Source organism: Cololabis saira, chromosome 12, assembly GCF_033807715.1.
Source record: "Cololabis saira isolate AMF1-May2022 chromosome 12, fColSai1.1, whole genome shotgun sequence".
Classification (NCBI taxonomy): domain Eukaryota; kingdom Metazoa; phylum Chordata; class Actinopteri; order Beloniformes; family Belonidae; genus Cololabis; species Cololabis saira.
The window spans coordinates 4,596,897-4,611,301 of record NC_084598.1 but is presented as its reverse complement, the minus strand read 5'-3'; the positions used below and the strand labels follow the sequence as shown (position 1 = coordinate 4,611,301).

General features: G+C 46.8%; 1 protein-coding gene across 1 annotated transcript in view; it reads right to left on the bottom strand.

Annotated features, from left to right (window-relative positions):
* Nucleotides 1-14,405, bottom strand: part of acap3a (ArfGAP with coiled-coil, ankyrin repeat and PH domains 3a) — a 119,927-nt gene that overhangs the window by 32,284 nt on the left and 73,238 nt on the right. Inside the window, exons 11-15 of the mRNA XM_061735207.1 lie at nt 11,060-11,172; nt 10,610-10,661; nt 8,903-9,003; nt 4,074-4,185; nt 209-417 (exon numbers count right to left, since the gene is read on the bottom strand). Of these exons, the coding sequence (XP_061591191.1) occupies nt 209-417; nt 4,074-4,185; nt 8,903-9,003; nt 10,610-10,661; nt 11,060-11,172 (587 nt within the window). The remainder of the gene's footprint in view (nt 1-208; nt 418-4,073; nt 4,186-8,902; nt 9,004-10,609; nt 10,662-11,059; nt 11,173-14,405) is intronic.

Sequence of the window (14,405 nt, the reverse complement as noted above, 5' to 3'; positions counted from 1 at the left end):
AGCTTTTAACGGTGCGTGAGCCTGGCGGGGCTGAGATCCTCAAACCAACTGTTATTGGAAGTTCCCAGGTCAAAGGTCAAGCACTTTGGCTCACCTAGAGGTGGCTGTAAAGGGCTATATAAATCAAGTAAATTTACATTGACCATTTATCTGGGACGGAGACCTTTTTGTCCCGAGACTGGCCTAAAAGACGGCTGTTTTTCTCTACCTGTGGATGCCGGAGCACTCGATACACAGCAGGATGCCCAGGTTGATGGAGGCCCAGCGGGGGTCGGCCTGGCCGCAGTCGCAGCACTGCTCGTTCCCTGGAAGACACTGGATACGCTGCAGGATGGTCTCCCCCCTGCTGCTGCGCTCTCGCGGCTCGCTGACCGAATCGATGCTGCTGGTGGACGGAGACGCCGTTCTGTCCAGATGCTGAATAGAAACAAACACGACTGAAGGCAGGAAGGCAGTTTTCACATCCATCAGCTGGTTCTGAAGTCCAGTAAAAGAGGTTCTGCATTGACGTCACTTCCCCACTGGACCACGCACCCTTACTCTCACTGAGGGGCAAAACATCAGCAACTAGTGGAGAAGACGGGATAACAGCAGATTATCGGTTTAAATTAAAGGTAGTTGGACTTGACCGTTACCGGTACAGTTACCCCAAGAACCAGTGGTCCATGGACATTAATATTTGGTACAGTTACCAAGAACCAGTGGTCCATGGACATTAATATTTGGTACAGTTACCAAGAACCAGTGGTCCATGGACATTAATATTTGGTACAGTTACCAAGAACCAGTGGTCCATGGACATTGATATTTGGTACAGTTACCAAGAACCAGTGGTCCATGGACATTAATATTTGGTACAGTTACCAAGAACCAGCGGTTCATGGACATTAATATTTGGTACAGTTACCCCTCCGCCCTCCCGTAGGCCCACCACCCGCGGGAGGGTTCATAAGGGGAAGGGCCTTCCCGTAGGCCCACCACCCGCGGGAGGGTTCATAAGGGGAAGGTGCCGTGTGATTTGGGTGGCAGCCGTGGGCGGGGGCCCCGGCGACCCAATCCCCGGACGACGACTCTGGCTTTAGGGACATGGAATGTCACCTCGCTGGGGGGGAAGGAGCCTGAGCTTGTGCGGGAGGCTGAGAGGTATCAACTAGAGATAGTCGGGCTCACCTACACGCACAGCCTGGGCTCTGGAACCCAACTCCTTGAGAGAGGTTGGACTCTCTTCCACTCTGGAGTTGCCCATGGTGAGAGGCGGCGAGCTGGTGTGGGCTTGCTCATAGCTCCCCAGCTCAGCCGCCATGTGTTGGAGTTCTCCCCACTTAACGAGAGGGTCGCTTCCCTACGCCTTCGGGTCGGGGATAGGTCTCTCACTGTCGTTTCGGCCTACGGGCCGAACGGCAGTGCAGAGTACCCGGCCTTCCTGGAGGCCCTGGGAGGGGTGCTGGAAAGTGCCCCAACTGGGGACTCCATCGTTCTGTTGGGGGACTTCAACGCTCACGTGGGCAGCGACAGTGTTACCTGGAGAGGTGTGATTGGGAGGAACGGCCTCCCCGATCTGAACCCGAGCGGTGTTCTGTTATTGGACTTCTGTGCTAGCCACAGTCTGTCCATAACGAACACCATGTTCGAGCATAGGGGTGTCCATCAGTGCACGTGGCACCAGGACACCCTAGGCCGGAGGTCAATGATCGACTTTGTAGTCGTGTCATCTGACCTCCGGCCGTATGTCTTGGACACTCGGGTGAAGAGAGGGGTGGAGCTGTCAACTGATCACCACCTGGTGGTGAGTTGGATCCACTGGCAGGGGAGGAAGCTGGTCAGACCTGGAAGACCCAAGCGTATCGTGAGGGTCTGCTGGGAACGTCTGGCAGATTCCCCTGTCAGGGAGGTCTTCAACTCCCACCTCCGGGAGAGCTTTGACCGGATTCCGAGGGAGGCCGGAGACATTGAGTCCGAATGGACCATGTTCTCCACTTCCATTGTTGACGCGGCCGTCCGGAGCTGCGGCCGTAAGGTCTCCGGCGCCTGTCGCGGCGGCAATCCCCGAACCCGGTGGTGGACACCGGAAGTAAGGGATGCCGTCAAGCTGAAGAAGGAGTCCTACCGAGCCTGGCTAGGTCGGCGGACTCCCGAGGCAGCTGACGGGTACCGGCAGGCCAAGCGGACTGCAGCCCGGGCGGTCGCGGAAGCAAAAACTCGGGTCTGGGAAAGGTTCGGGGAGGCCATGGAGGAGGACTACCGGTCGGCCTCGAGGAAATTCTGGCAAACCATCCGGCGCCTCAGGAGGGGGAAGCAGTGCTCCGCCAACACTGTTTACAGTGGAGGAGGGGAGCTGTTGACCTCGACTGGGGACATCGTCGGGCGGTGGAAGGAATACTTCGAGGATCTCCTCAATCCCGCTGACACGCCTTCCGTCGAGGAAGCAGAGGCTGAGGATTCAGAAGTTGATTCATTCATTACCCAAGCTGAAGTCACTGAGGTAGTTCGGAAGCTCCTCGGTGGCAAGGCACCGGGGGTGGATGAGATCCGCCCTGAGTACCTCAAGTCTCTGGATGTTGCGGGGCTGTCGTGTCTGACACGCCTCTGCAGCATCGCGTGGCAGTCGGGGACAGTGCCTCTGGACTGACAGACCGGGGTGGTGGTCCCTCTCTTCAAAAAGGGGGACCGGAGGGTGTGTTCCAACTACCGGGGAATCATACTCCTCAGCCTGCCGGGGAAAGTCTATTCCAGGGTGCTGGAGAGGAGAATTCGGCCGATAGTCGAACCTCAGATTCAAGAGGAACAATGCGGTTTTCGCCCTGGCCGTGGAACGCTGGACCAGCTCTATACCCTCCGCAGGGTGCTCGAGGGCGCATGGGAGTTTGCCCAACCAGTCCACATGTGTTTTGTGGACTTGGAGAAGGCTTTCGACCGTGTCCCACGTGGCATCCTGTGGGGGGTGCTCCGAGAGTATGGGGTCGGAAGCCCTCTGCTGAGGGCTGTACGGTCCCTGTATGACCGGAGCAGGAGCTTGGTTCGCATTGCCGGCAGTAAGTCAGACCTGTTCCCGGTGCGTGTTGGACTCCGGCAGGGCTGCCCTTTGTCACCGGTTCTGTTCATTATTTTTATGGACAGAATTTCTAGGCGCAGCCAGGGGCCGGAGGGGGTACGGTTCGGGAGCCACTTGATTTCCTCTCTGCTTTTTGCAGATGATGTGGTCTTGTTGGCTCCCTCGAGCCAGGACCTTCAGCATGCACTGGGGCGGTTTGCAGCCGAGTGTGAAGCAGCTGGGATGAGAATCAGCACCTCTAAGTCTGAGGCCATGGTTCTCGACCGGAAAAAGGTGGCTTGCACCCTCCAGGTCAGGGGAGAGTTCCTGCCTCAGGTGGAGGAGTTTAAGTATCTTGGGGTCTTGTTCACGAGTGAGGGGAGAACGGAGCGCGAGATTGACAGGCGGATCGGTGCGGCGGCCGCAGTAATGCGGTCATTGTATCGGTCCGTCGTGGTGAAGAAGGAGCTGAGCCGAAAGGCAAAGCTCTCGGTTTACCGGTCGATCTACGTTCCCACCCTCACCTATGGTCATGAACTCTGGGTCATGACCGAAAGAACGGGATCCCGGATACAAGCGGCCGAAATGGGTTTCCTCCGCAGGGTGGCGGGGCGCTCCCTTAGAGAGGGTGAGGAGCTCTGTCACCCGGGAGGAGCTCGGAGTAGAGCCGCTGCTCCTCCACATCGAGAGGAGCCAGCTGAGGTGGCTCGGGCACCTGTATAGGATGCCCCCTGGACGCCTCCCTCGTGAGGTGTTCCGGGCATGTCCCACCGGGAGGAGGCCCCGAGGAAGACCCACGACACGCTGGAGTGACTACGTCATTCGGCTGGCCTGGGAACGCCTTGGAGTCCCCCCGGAAGAGCTGGAGGAAGTGTCCGGGGAGAGGGAAGTCTCGGGATCCCTGCTCCGACTGCTGCCCCCGCGACCCGGACTCGGATAATGCGGTGGACAATGGATGGATGGATGGATTAATGACTTAATAAAGTAGAATATCAAAAACAAGCCATGAAACTTGAGTTTGCTGAGCTTGGTTCCAGCTTACCTCGATGTAGAAGCTGTCTGGGCTCTCGCGGTACGCCGAGGCTATGCTGGCTTGAACGGCCTGAATCCACGCTTGCCGTAGCTTCTCAGACTCGGCCTGCAGCATACAGCTCCTGGAAAACAACCATGACATCCTCCCAATCAAACTGTGCCTTCCCCAGCAGCCGCTCACGTTGCAATGCACATGTCAACATTTGTTAGGAAGCAACAAACAGAAGCTCTGCATCTTTAAGCTGATATTTTCTACCCGGCTCCTCAGAATGTCATCATTGCCCTAGCTATTTAAAAAAAAAAAAAAAAAATAAATAATAAAACATATCTTCGAGCTGTTAAACCCCTTGATGTTGTTTGCAGAGATGAGTGTTTTGATGAAATGCTTAGATCTATAGCAGGTAGGCCAGGGATATTCAACTGACGGCCCGCGGGCCACTTGCGGCCAGTGATGGGCAGAAATGCGTTAGAAGTAACGCGTTACTGTAATCTGATTACTTTTTTCAAGTAACAAGTAAAGTAAGGGATTACAATTGCAAAAACAGTAATTAGATTACCTTCACTTTTCTGAAAGAAGGCTGCGTTACTGCATTACTAAATGCACTATTTGTTTTGTGAAAATGTCTCATGACTTTGCGCCGCTCATACTGACGTATGAGCGGTGCAAAGTCAAGCCTGAATTATGGTTCCGCGTTAAATCGACGCAGAGCATACGCCGTAGGGTACGGCGTAGGGTACGGCGTAGGGTACGGGGCGATGCGCGCCGTACGGTGAGCGTCGCCGCGTACCCTACGCCGTAGGTTCTGCGTCGGTGCGCGGAACCATAAATCAGCCTTCAGTGGTAAACCAGAGACGACATGGAGTGCGAGAGAGAGCAGGAGCATGCGGCGTTTAACGCCTGGAATTACAGACATTATTTGGAGTTTTACTCGGTCAAAAGTGATAAAAACATTCTCGTCCGCTGTAAAGTCTGTGTGGGAGGAAAGCTCGTTGCGAGACCCCCGGATTCCTCCTCCCCCACTGGGGCTGCAGCGCCGGCTGCCTCATCAGACTCCAGCGGGAGTCCTAAACAGGTGAAACTAAATGTAAGACCAACGGGACTTAGTGCAGCTGAATTGAAGAAGCTTGTCGCAGGTTATATTGTAGTTCAAGTCAGAGAGAGCTGTATTTTCCCCGACGCAATGTGCATAAATTTAAGACTGAAAATAATAAAAACAAGTTTAAAAATAGACCGTTTCATTTACTTATTGTAATTTAATTTTATATGGTGGAATATGCACAAAGAATAGAATTAAACTGAAAGTTCTATTGTTTCATATTGTTCCAGTAAAGTGTATTCAGGTTGTGCATCATGTTTTTGAAAAGTAACTAAGTAAAGTAACTAGTAATGTAACTAATTACTTTTGGAAATAAGTAATCAGTAAAGTAACGGGATTACTTTTTTTTTTTAATTACTTTTTCAAAGTAACTTGACCAACACTGCTTGTGGCCCGCCAGGAGCTTTTATGTGGCCCCTGGTCATATTTAAAAAAAGGGGGGGAAAGTAGTGTTGTCCCGATCGACCGGCCGCCCAATCGTCGCCGGCCGGCGTCACTTCCGGTCGGCGGGCGGAAGTGACGAAGTAAGCGAAACTAACTTGGTTTACTTATCCCATTTTGTTAATTAATACAAGTTTAAGATGCTTGGTAGCCTTTTCAGTTGGTTAATGATTCATTGGGCAGTGTTTGTACATGTTAATCTCTGTTGGAGATGGTTTTTTACTACAGATTTTTTGCCAGTTTTGCACAGTGATAATGTTTGTCACATTATTTGTTATTAACCTCCGTTGTAACGAGGACTTGTTTACATCATTAGCTTCTAGGATTGGCCTGAAACTTCTTTCATTTGAATCTCTAAATGAGGACTTTTCATTTCAGATGAACTTCTAAGCCTCCTATAATTTCATGTGATTGTTTTGTTTTGCTGATATAATGCACAGATGTCATAAATAAAGGAGATTATGGTTAATATTTTGGTTCCTTATTTATAACATCAAACTGGCTACTATGGACTGAAATGCTTGTGCTCAATTCTTAATATAATATTCAAATAAGGAAATACCGCTGAGGTAGGCTGTATTCAGTCTGTTCACCAATTCTAGTTTTGGACAATATTTAACTTTCAGCAGTGCTCAAAGGGCTAAACAGTGGCCAGACATCAATCAAGTTAAGCTATTGTGTATTTAAAATGAGATTTAAATGCAACAACACACGTTAGCATATTAAAGTGGACATATAATGAGGAAAGAAACCTTTTCTGTGTCTAAAGAGAAATCTGATGTAATACATCACTTCCTCTTTGTTTGGAACTACCTGGATGTGTTAACTAACGAGCTACTTGTTTAGCCCACAGGCCCAGATCACAATACACTTATTGGGTTTCCCCATCTTTATCTCCACCCCACATGGCAGCATTTTGCAAACTATTTCAAAAAAAGGGGGCAAAACCTGCAGAAGAGGTGTGCAAGTGCTGCGATTAGCCCTAAAATCACCGATCAATGCGTCTCTACTTGTTGAGACAAGTTGCACGATGAAAGAAAACCTTGTGGAACAACACTGAGATGAGCCAGATTTTGGTCCAACACCAGCTTCTCGTCAACAAATGAGACACAGTGACTGAAAACTTGTGAGGATTATTTCAGTCCACAAACCCAGTTTGCAGCATGCAGGAATGTGAGCAGAGGTCACGCATCAAAGTCGGTAAATCAGTCCGGCTTATGAATTCATGTTGGTTCTCTTGGCAGCACAATCAGTTTCTCCCAGGCCCACTTCTTCATCCCCCCACTTCTCCACCAAATTTGACCCATTTTAGGCTTTATTTTAGCTTAAAAACCAACAGTGTCAGGCTGAGATAGCAGGAGTTTCTTAGAGGTGATGCTGCTCTACCTGCCGTCACATCACGTGTCCTCAGCTCCTGTTTAGAGAGTTTACCATCTGTATTCAGCATGTTAACGGACTCACAGATCACAACTCTGGAAACATCTCCAGCCGTGTTTTTTGAATGTTTTAATATTAAGCAAGTCTGATACTGCTGTAATTTCTGGGATGTTTACACAATTTTTGATGCATTTTGGCATGTTAACATTTGCTACTTGCCAATTATCGCAAAGTCAATTTCAATTTGCCAAAAATGGAAACTAATTGTAATTATACCACGGTCTGTGTGAATACTCCATTCTGACTGGCTGGCAGGTGAACATTAAAAGTGGTAACCTACACCTAGAAAACAAGTTCGGTCAATTTGCCTGATAACTTTAGCATCATTGCGCTGGATCAACTGCCAGGTGGTAACCACGGCAACAGAGATTCAGAGATTCAGACCCGGCTACCGCAGGACGCCGACGTGAGGGATTTTGTCATTTCTTTTAATATATTTGGTGAATTTAACAATTTTGATGACTGGGATGCAGAAGAGGAGAGAAAAGACACTAGCCGAGCGGAGCTGAGCGGACTAGAATATCTCCCCTTGCTGAGTCGTATCTCAGGTCCGTCCTAGTTACTGGAGAATCAACACTGTGTCCATTAAGGACTTTATGGGACGGTAGTGATTGTTCCAGGTATTAGTCAGACCCTCAGGTGTTACCAAGGAAACTGATTTATGGCTTGTTAAGAAACTTTGTAATTTACCAGGTTCCAACGGCTGCAGACGAGAGATTAAATAGTCGCTCAGCTGTGGTTGTTATAAAACTAATGATTTACACTGAAAACACATTAAAGCATGAATAACTGATTTAATATTTATGTTTTTTGCTAAGTGACGAGGCCTGTGTTGAAAAGATCGATTCTCCTATTTTAAATCGATTCTCATATTAATTCCTAAAGATTGATTAATATGTCTAAAAATCGATTAAAAAAAAAAAAATATATATATTTTTTTTTTGTTGTTTTTTTTCATCATTACATCACAACTTTTGGTACTTTTTTGTTTATGCCCAAAAAAGGAATATTTTGTTGGACACGAGAATAACTAGTGCCATGTTTTTGCCTTTAAATATGTTTAAAGGTATGAAAACATTAAAGTTTTCAGTTATAATTGCATACATTGTCTATATTTCTTTGCTTTATATACTGTCTTGGGGTTACATTTGCATAAATGTTAAAAACCAAATTCTCATAAATGGGGAAAAAATAAAAGCGATTTCATCCGTCTCCGTTTCCTCCCTGGATCTGTTTGGTAATTCTGACCCACATGATGTTTCTGTTCTTCAGTTCTATCAGCATTCTGGGAGCTGATTGGTCCTTACAGCATCATTAGCTGCAATACTTGCTGTTGAATCTCAATATAATACTAGTATTAATATGTTGCAGAACTACAGTCATATAATTCATGCAACAGCTCAAAAAACAGTTTTATTAACAGTAACCCAAATCAATATCGGATTGAATCAAAGCGTGATAATCGATTCTGAATCTTAAGAATCGGAATCGAATCTTGATATTTGAATCGATCCCCAGCCCTATAAGTGACTGTGGTATAAGCGGGATAAGGTGAACATTAACATAAATATATGGACTTCACGGAGGTAAACCGTCGGAAGGTTCATGCCCCTGCGTCGTCCATATATTTATGTTAATTTCCACCTCGTTGGGCATTATCCCTTACATATTTGGTTATAACTCAAAGGACTAACTACATTTTGACTTGATGACGTTTCACCATCCGGGGACCAAAAAGTCTGACAAATAATTTACAAGTAATCCTAATCTAAACCAAACAAGTGACACTGCCGTCTCGGGAGCTGCGCTGCCGGGGAGGGGTGGGGGGGGTAACTGTTATTTTTAGAATGAGAGCAGGCCTCACTTGGTGGGGGACACGACTTCAAAGCAGAACCTCCTCTCGATGTCTTCGCAGGGTTTAACGGAGCACAGCCGGAGGTCCTCCACCACCACGGTGATGGAATCCTGCCAACACAAAACAAATCCTCACATCAGCTCGTCCCAGCAGCCCCGGCCCGGTGGAGCAGCTGTTGCCCCCGGCAACACGTCTTCCGTGGCTGTTGAAAGCCCAGCAGAACGTGGTGACCCTTCAGCTCTCCTGGGGGTTAAAGTGGGCTCTGACGGGTCAGATGGGGCTGGAGTGCTTTAACGCCTCCGAGATCTTCACAGTGACGGCCCGTCAGAAAGCTCTCTGCAGATATCCCAGCGCTCACTGCAAAAACTCTAAATCTTAACAATATTTGTCTTATATCTAGTTAAAATGGCGTACCAGGGCTTTCAAAGCCCTGGTACGCAGCAGGTGGAAGGGCTGCGTACCAGGGGAGGGTTCTGACATTGAAATAACATAAAAAGAAAAACCTGCCGGGTGAGCCCTGGAAAAGCCTGAAGAAGTTGCTTTGCTCTTATATTTACATATTTCCTTTAAAATACTTTTTTGATCTCATTTTATTAAAAACACTGAATAGAGGGAATGCGCATGACGTCACAGATGCGACTTCACAGCGGGTTACGCCCCCTGAGTGTCAGAAAGACTGAGTGTCAGAAAGACTGAGTGTCAGCGTAAACTTTCAGTTTGAGCAACTGGAAAACATCTAAAATGGGAAAGAGCTGTTGTGCGATCGACTGTACTCATAGATTTAGCAAGAAATCTGAGTTATCGTTTTACAGACTGATGAAAAATAAGCTTAAGAGACAAATGGATCACTGCAATTCACAGAAACAACTGGATTCCAGGCACCGAAACGTGGATTTACGGTTCCCATTTTGTATCAGGTAATGTTGGATTTTTGGGTAGCTAACGTTAAACGGTCAAATCATAAAGTTCGGTGTCCTCATCACTTTAATTTCTACAACAAATCCTGCCTTGAAGTCGGACCAAGTGTCAAGACTTTTGTAAGCCTTCAAGCTTTGCTTCGTGTATTTCCCCGGCGTAGAAATTAAGTACATATAAATATCAGGAAACTGGATTAGTGGCCAAATATTAATGTCCATGGACCACTGGTTCTTGGTAACTGTACCAAATCTTAATGTCCATGGACCACTGGTTCTTGGTAACTGTACCAAATATTAATGTCCATGGACCACTGGTTCTTGGTAACTGTACGGGTCACTGTCAAGTCCAACTGACGCTAATTTAAGCTGATAATCCGCTGTTATCACATCTTCTCCACTAGTTGCAGCTGTTTTTGCTGATGTTTTACCACTCAGTGAGAGTACGGGGGCTGGTCCAGTGGGGAAGTGACGTCAATGCAAACCCTTTATATAATGTTTTATATAAACTATCAGGTGCATATTGATGAAGTTCTGTTGTTGGAAACTCCCCAGCAGCTGCTCATCCTCCACACAGTAATCCCTCCCTGGGAGAGAGTGAGTGGATGAACCGGTGGACAATCCAAACACAACTTAATGAGACTACTGACAGAACAAATTCATAGAGACGGATAACTAATCCCACCTGACAGGAGTAAAAGTAAAAGTAAAGAGACAGAAGCAAAGATGCGGCTCATAGGCTCATGAGAAGATTCTCATGCAGTTCCTGAACACTGACAGGCAGGGAGACGTTTGGACTTGCCTTGAGTTTCTTCTGATAGACCAGTTGACTGTTCTGAATGGAGAACCACCGTCTGGAGAAAAGGAGACAGAAGAAAAGACAATTTAAACCCAAGGTCCCTTAAACGGTAAAGGTGCTGATGGCAGTGATCAAGTACAGCTTGTCTTATCTTTGGCTTCCATCCATTTACATTTTAGAAAGTGGCATCGCTAAATAAGATGACCACCGCTGGATTGCTCTAAGAAAACTTCAGTATGAAGATTTCCAGCCACGTTCTGGAGTTAAAAGTTATTTTTTGTGTCATTTCCAGGTAGATGCTTTATGTATCCCCACAAACTGTAAAGCTCATTAGCTCCAAAAACAAACTGTTGGTGTCATGACCTTCAGAGGAATGGCCATTTTTGCATACATGCATCCGGTGCAAATGTGATATTGTCAACCACACACAGATGTTTCCGTCATGCTGGTTACCTGTTCCAGGTCTTGAAGGCATTGCTGGCTCTCTTGAACAAGTATCCCTCCATCACCACACCATTAGGAGCATCCACGTTGAACTCCACCTTCGAGTCGTCATAGGAAAAGTCCTGAGAGGGAAAAGAGAACGGAGTCTGACTGTAACAGGGGGGTCTTCTGATAGTTAAGACTTCCCAGGTAACAAATGGGGGTGCAAACGTCATCCTGCATCAGAGAGACGGCAACCAGGATGTTTCTGAAACACCAGCAGCATCCAGTCCACACCCCCACTACAGGATTACAGCTGTGTGGCCGTGTAGAGACGCTAAAATAGTCGCATGTCATCTTCCAGTGTGGCGCACCGGGGCATTTCATAACTCAACAGATGTGAGCGTGACGCAAATTATTACATAAGCAGAATGTGGATTGTGTGAAATTAGCCTGTAAACCTCCTGACACACACAGTTCAGGCTCTGAAACACAAGTGTAATTCAGTCTCAAAGCTGCGTTTTAGCCATGAACTTGATCAAAAAAGGCTCCAGAAAGCATCATTTAAGTCTCAGAAGGAATTAAATTTGCAACAACACTGCACTCCGAACACCATTTTCCAGAGGAAGAACCACATCCAGTCTTCCCACCAAAACAAATTCAGGCCCTTTAATTAAAAAAAGCATATGAATGTCACCACAGGAGCGACCAAAAATAAACCAACCACCATATTGAAACATTGCTACCTACAAACCATTAACTTCTTAATCCTTGTTTGAATAAAAGGTGGACTCTATACTTTCCACACGTCACATTTCAACTTTGTAGAGAAAAGAACCAAATGTGGCGACTGAGATAAAAACCTGGTCAGAAAACACGGGTACTGATCCAACCACATCCCAGAGATGAGGACACAAAACCACATTCATGACTGAAATGATGCTCCTCCAAACATCAAAGGTGACTGGTGCTAAATTGAAAGCAGAAGGGCTAAAGGTTTTACAAGAACTTATATAAAAAAAAAAAACAGCTATTAAGGTGTCACAAGTAAGAAAAAAGCCCATTATTTTGTTGCTCAAAATACTGCAACCAAGAGTTGATCAGCTGCAGCTGTGCAGGAATCAATGAAAATATGCTGAAAGAAAGTAAGAATAGGAACACAAGGAAGCACTAGATAGATGTATTTTACCAACTAAGAGTCCTCATAATATCTGGTGAATATCCCTACATGAGAAACGAGTATAGCAGTAACAAGTCACCCACCAAACTGGGGTCCCACCGGCAAAAGATCTTCATTTTCAAATGTTTAGCGTTCTCCAGCAACATTGGAAAATCCCACGACCAAAGGAAAAAAAAAAAAAGAAAAGTAATGAAGAAAGGCGTTAAAGGCAGCTCTCAGAGCAGAGGCATGTCTCCCGTGTGTCTTTCAGCGGAGGCTCACGGGTCTGGAGAGTATAATCCCAGCTCTGACGTCCGTTCCCTTCACTACGGCCACCTGCTCCCCGCAGCGCCGCTGCGCCGCTGCCAGCCCCCGGATTACCCCCAATTACCATACAGCTGCCAGGGCGTCTGTGGCAGGTACAGTAGTCACCGCTCCTGACCTGAAAATCCACTCACGGCAAACCTCTCCTCCGCTGAAGGAGGTGGGAGTGTCTCCCCCATGGTTACCGCATGGGAATGCATCTGGCGTGCAGCCAGAGACGCTACACGTCTCTCAGGAAAGACATTGCTTTGCCTCTAGTCCTGCAACCGAAGCAGACCGGACCAGAATCGAGTCAACGCAGCTTACCCTCTCCGATCTGAGTGCAGCCGGCTGAAACTCGGGAGGAGGACGCGCTGAACAAACCGAGCAGCGGATGGTGCTCTGCAATCTCCAGCCCGCAACAAGCAACCATCCATTTTTAATGAAGCAACGTCACACAGGGAAAAAAAAAGGGAACTTTGGTGAATTATTGAACGAGCAGGAGACTTCTAAATGTTAGAGGGGGATAAGTAAGTTGTTGCAGCAGCAATAACAAGAGGGAACATGGCATGATGCGGCCGGTATGTCCTGCAGCATCATCCACCTGCTGCTGCAGAGCCGGGCCGGCTGGAGGGCTTTGCTCCTCACCTGCTGGACCCTTCTGTGTGGTTACCGCGCTAACCTCCTCCCCTTCCAGCTAATCCTGCACAAACCTGCTCCACCTCAACGGGAAGTTGATCACCTTTTCCAAACCATCCCAGCATGGCACACTGCCCACACCGACCGGTGGTGATCTCCGTACACGTGTGTTACGGTGCTGAATAGGATAGGCCTGTGTTGGAAAAAATCTATTTTACGATTCTAAATCGATTCTCATATTAGTTCCTAAAAATCGATTCGTATGTCTAAAGATCACATTTTTTTTTTTCCCCATCATTACATTACAACATTTGGTATTTGTTTTTTTTATGCCCAAAAAAGGAATGTTTTGTTGGACACAAGAATAACTAGTGTCATGTTTTTGCCTTTAAATATGTTCAAGGCATGAAAACATTAAAGTTTTCAGTTATAATTGCATAAATTGTCTATATTTCATTACTTTATATACTGTCTTTGGGTTACATTTGAATAAAATGCTAAAAACCAAATTCTTAAAAATTTAAAATCGAAATAGACCGAAAATGGAAAAAATTCAAACGGAATGTGTTAAAAAAAAAATGCAATTTCCTCCGTCTCTGTTTCCTCCCTGGATCTGTTTGATACTTCTTCACACGATGTTTCTGAAAGCAGTTCTATCAGCATTCTGGGAGCTGATTGGTCCTTACAGCATCATTAGCTGCAATACTTATAGTATTAATATGTTGCAGAACTACAGTCATATAATTCATGCAACAGCTCGAAAAACAGTTTTAATAACACTAACCCAAATCAATATCGGAATTAAATCAAATCTTGATAATCGATCCTGAATCTTAAGAATCGGAATCGATTCTTGACATTTGAATGGATCCCCAGCCCTGGTGTGAAGTGAGGGAGCAGAGCAGAACAGAACACCACGGGTCCCTGACCGGTCTGAGCCACTCAGGCCAACACCTACATTCACAAATTGGATTTAACACGGCACTCAGATGTCAATGGTTCAGTTGGCAGTCAAATCCCTGCACAGAGAACAAGGAAACTTTCCTCCAGACACGTTTCCCCTGGAAATAAAGCTCCACTCTCTCTGTTATACTGACGTCAACGCTGTCTGCAGTCGTCACGCGACGACGTCTAACGGAGCCGACACGTCAAGTGCCGATGGATGAATAAAGAAGCATTTTTCTCTATTATACATCTATTTTATTTTTTAATCCCGGTAGGAGGAGGAAATGGGGTCAGAGAGGATAAAAGCACAAAGCAGGTTCTGGTGGAAAC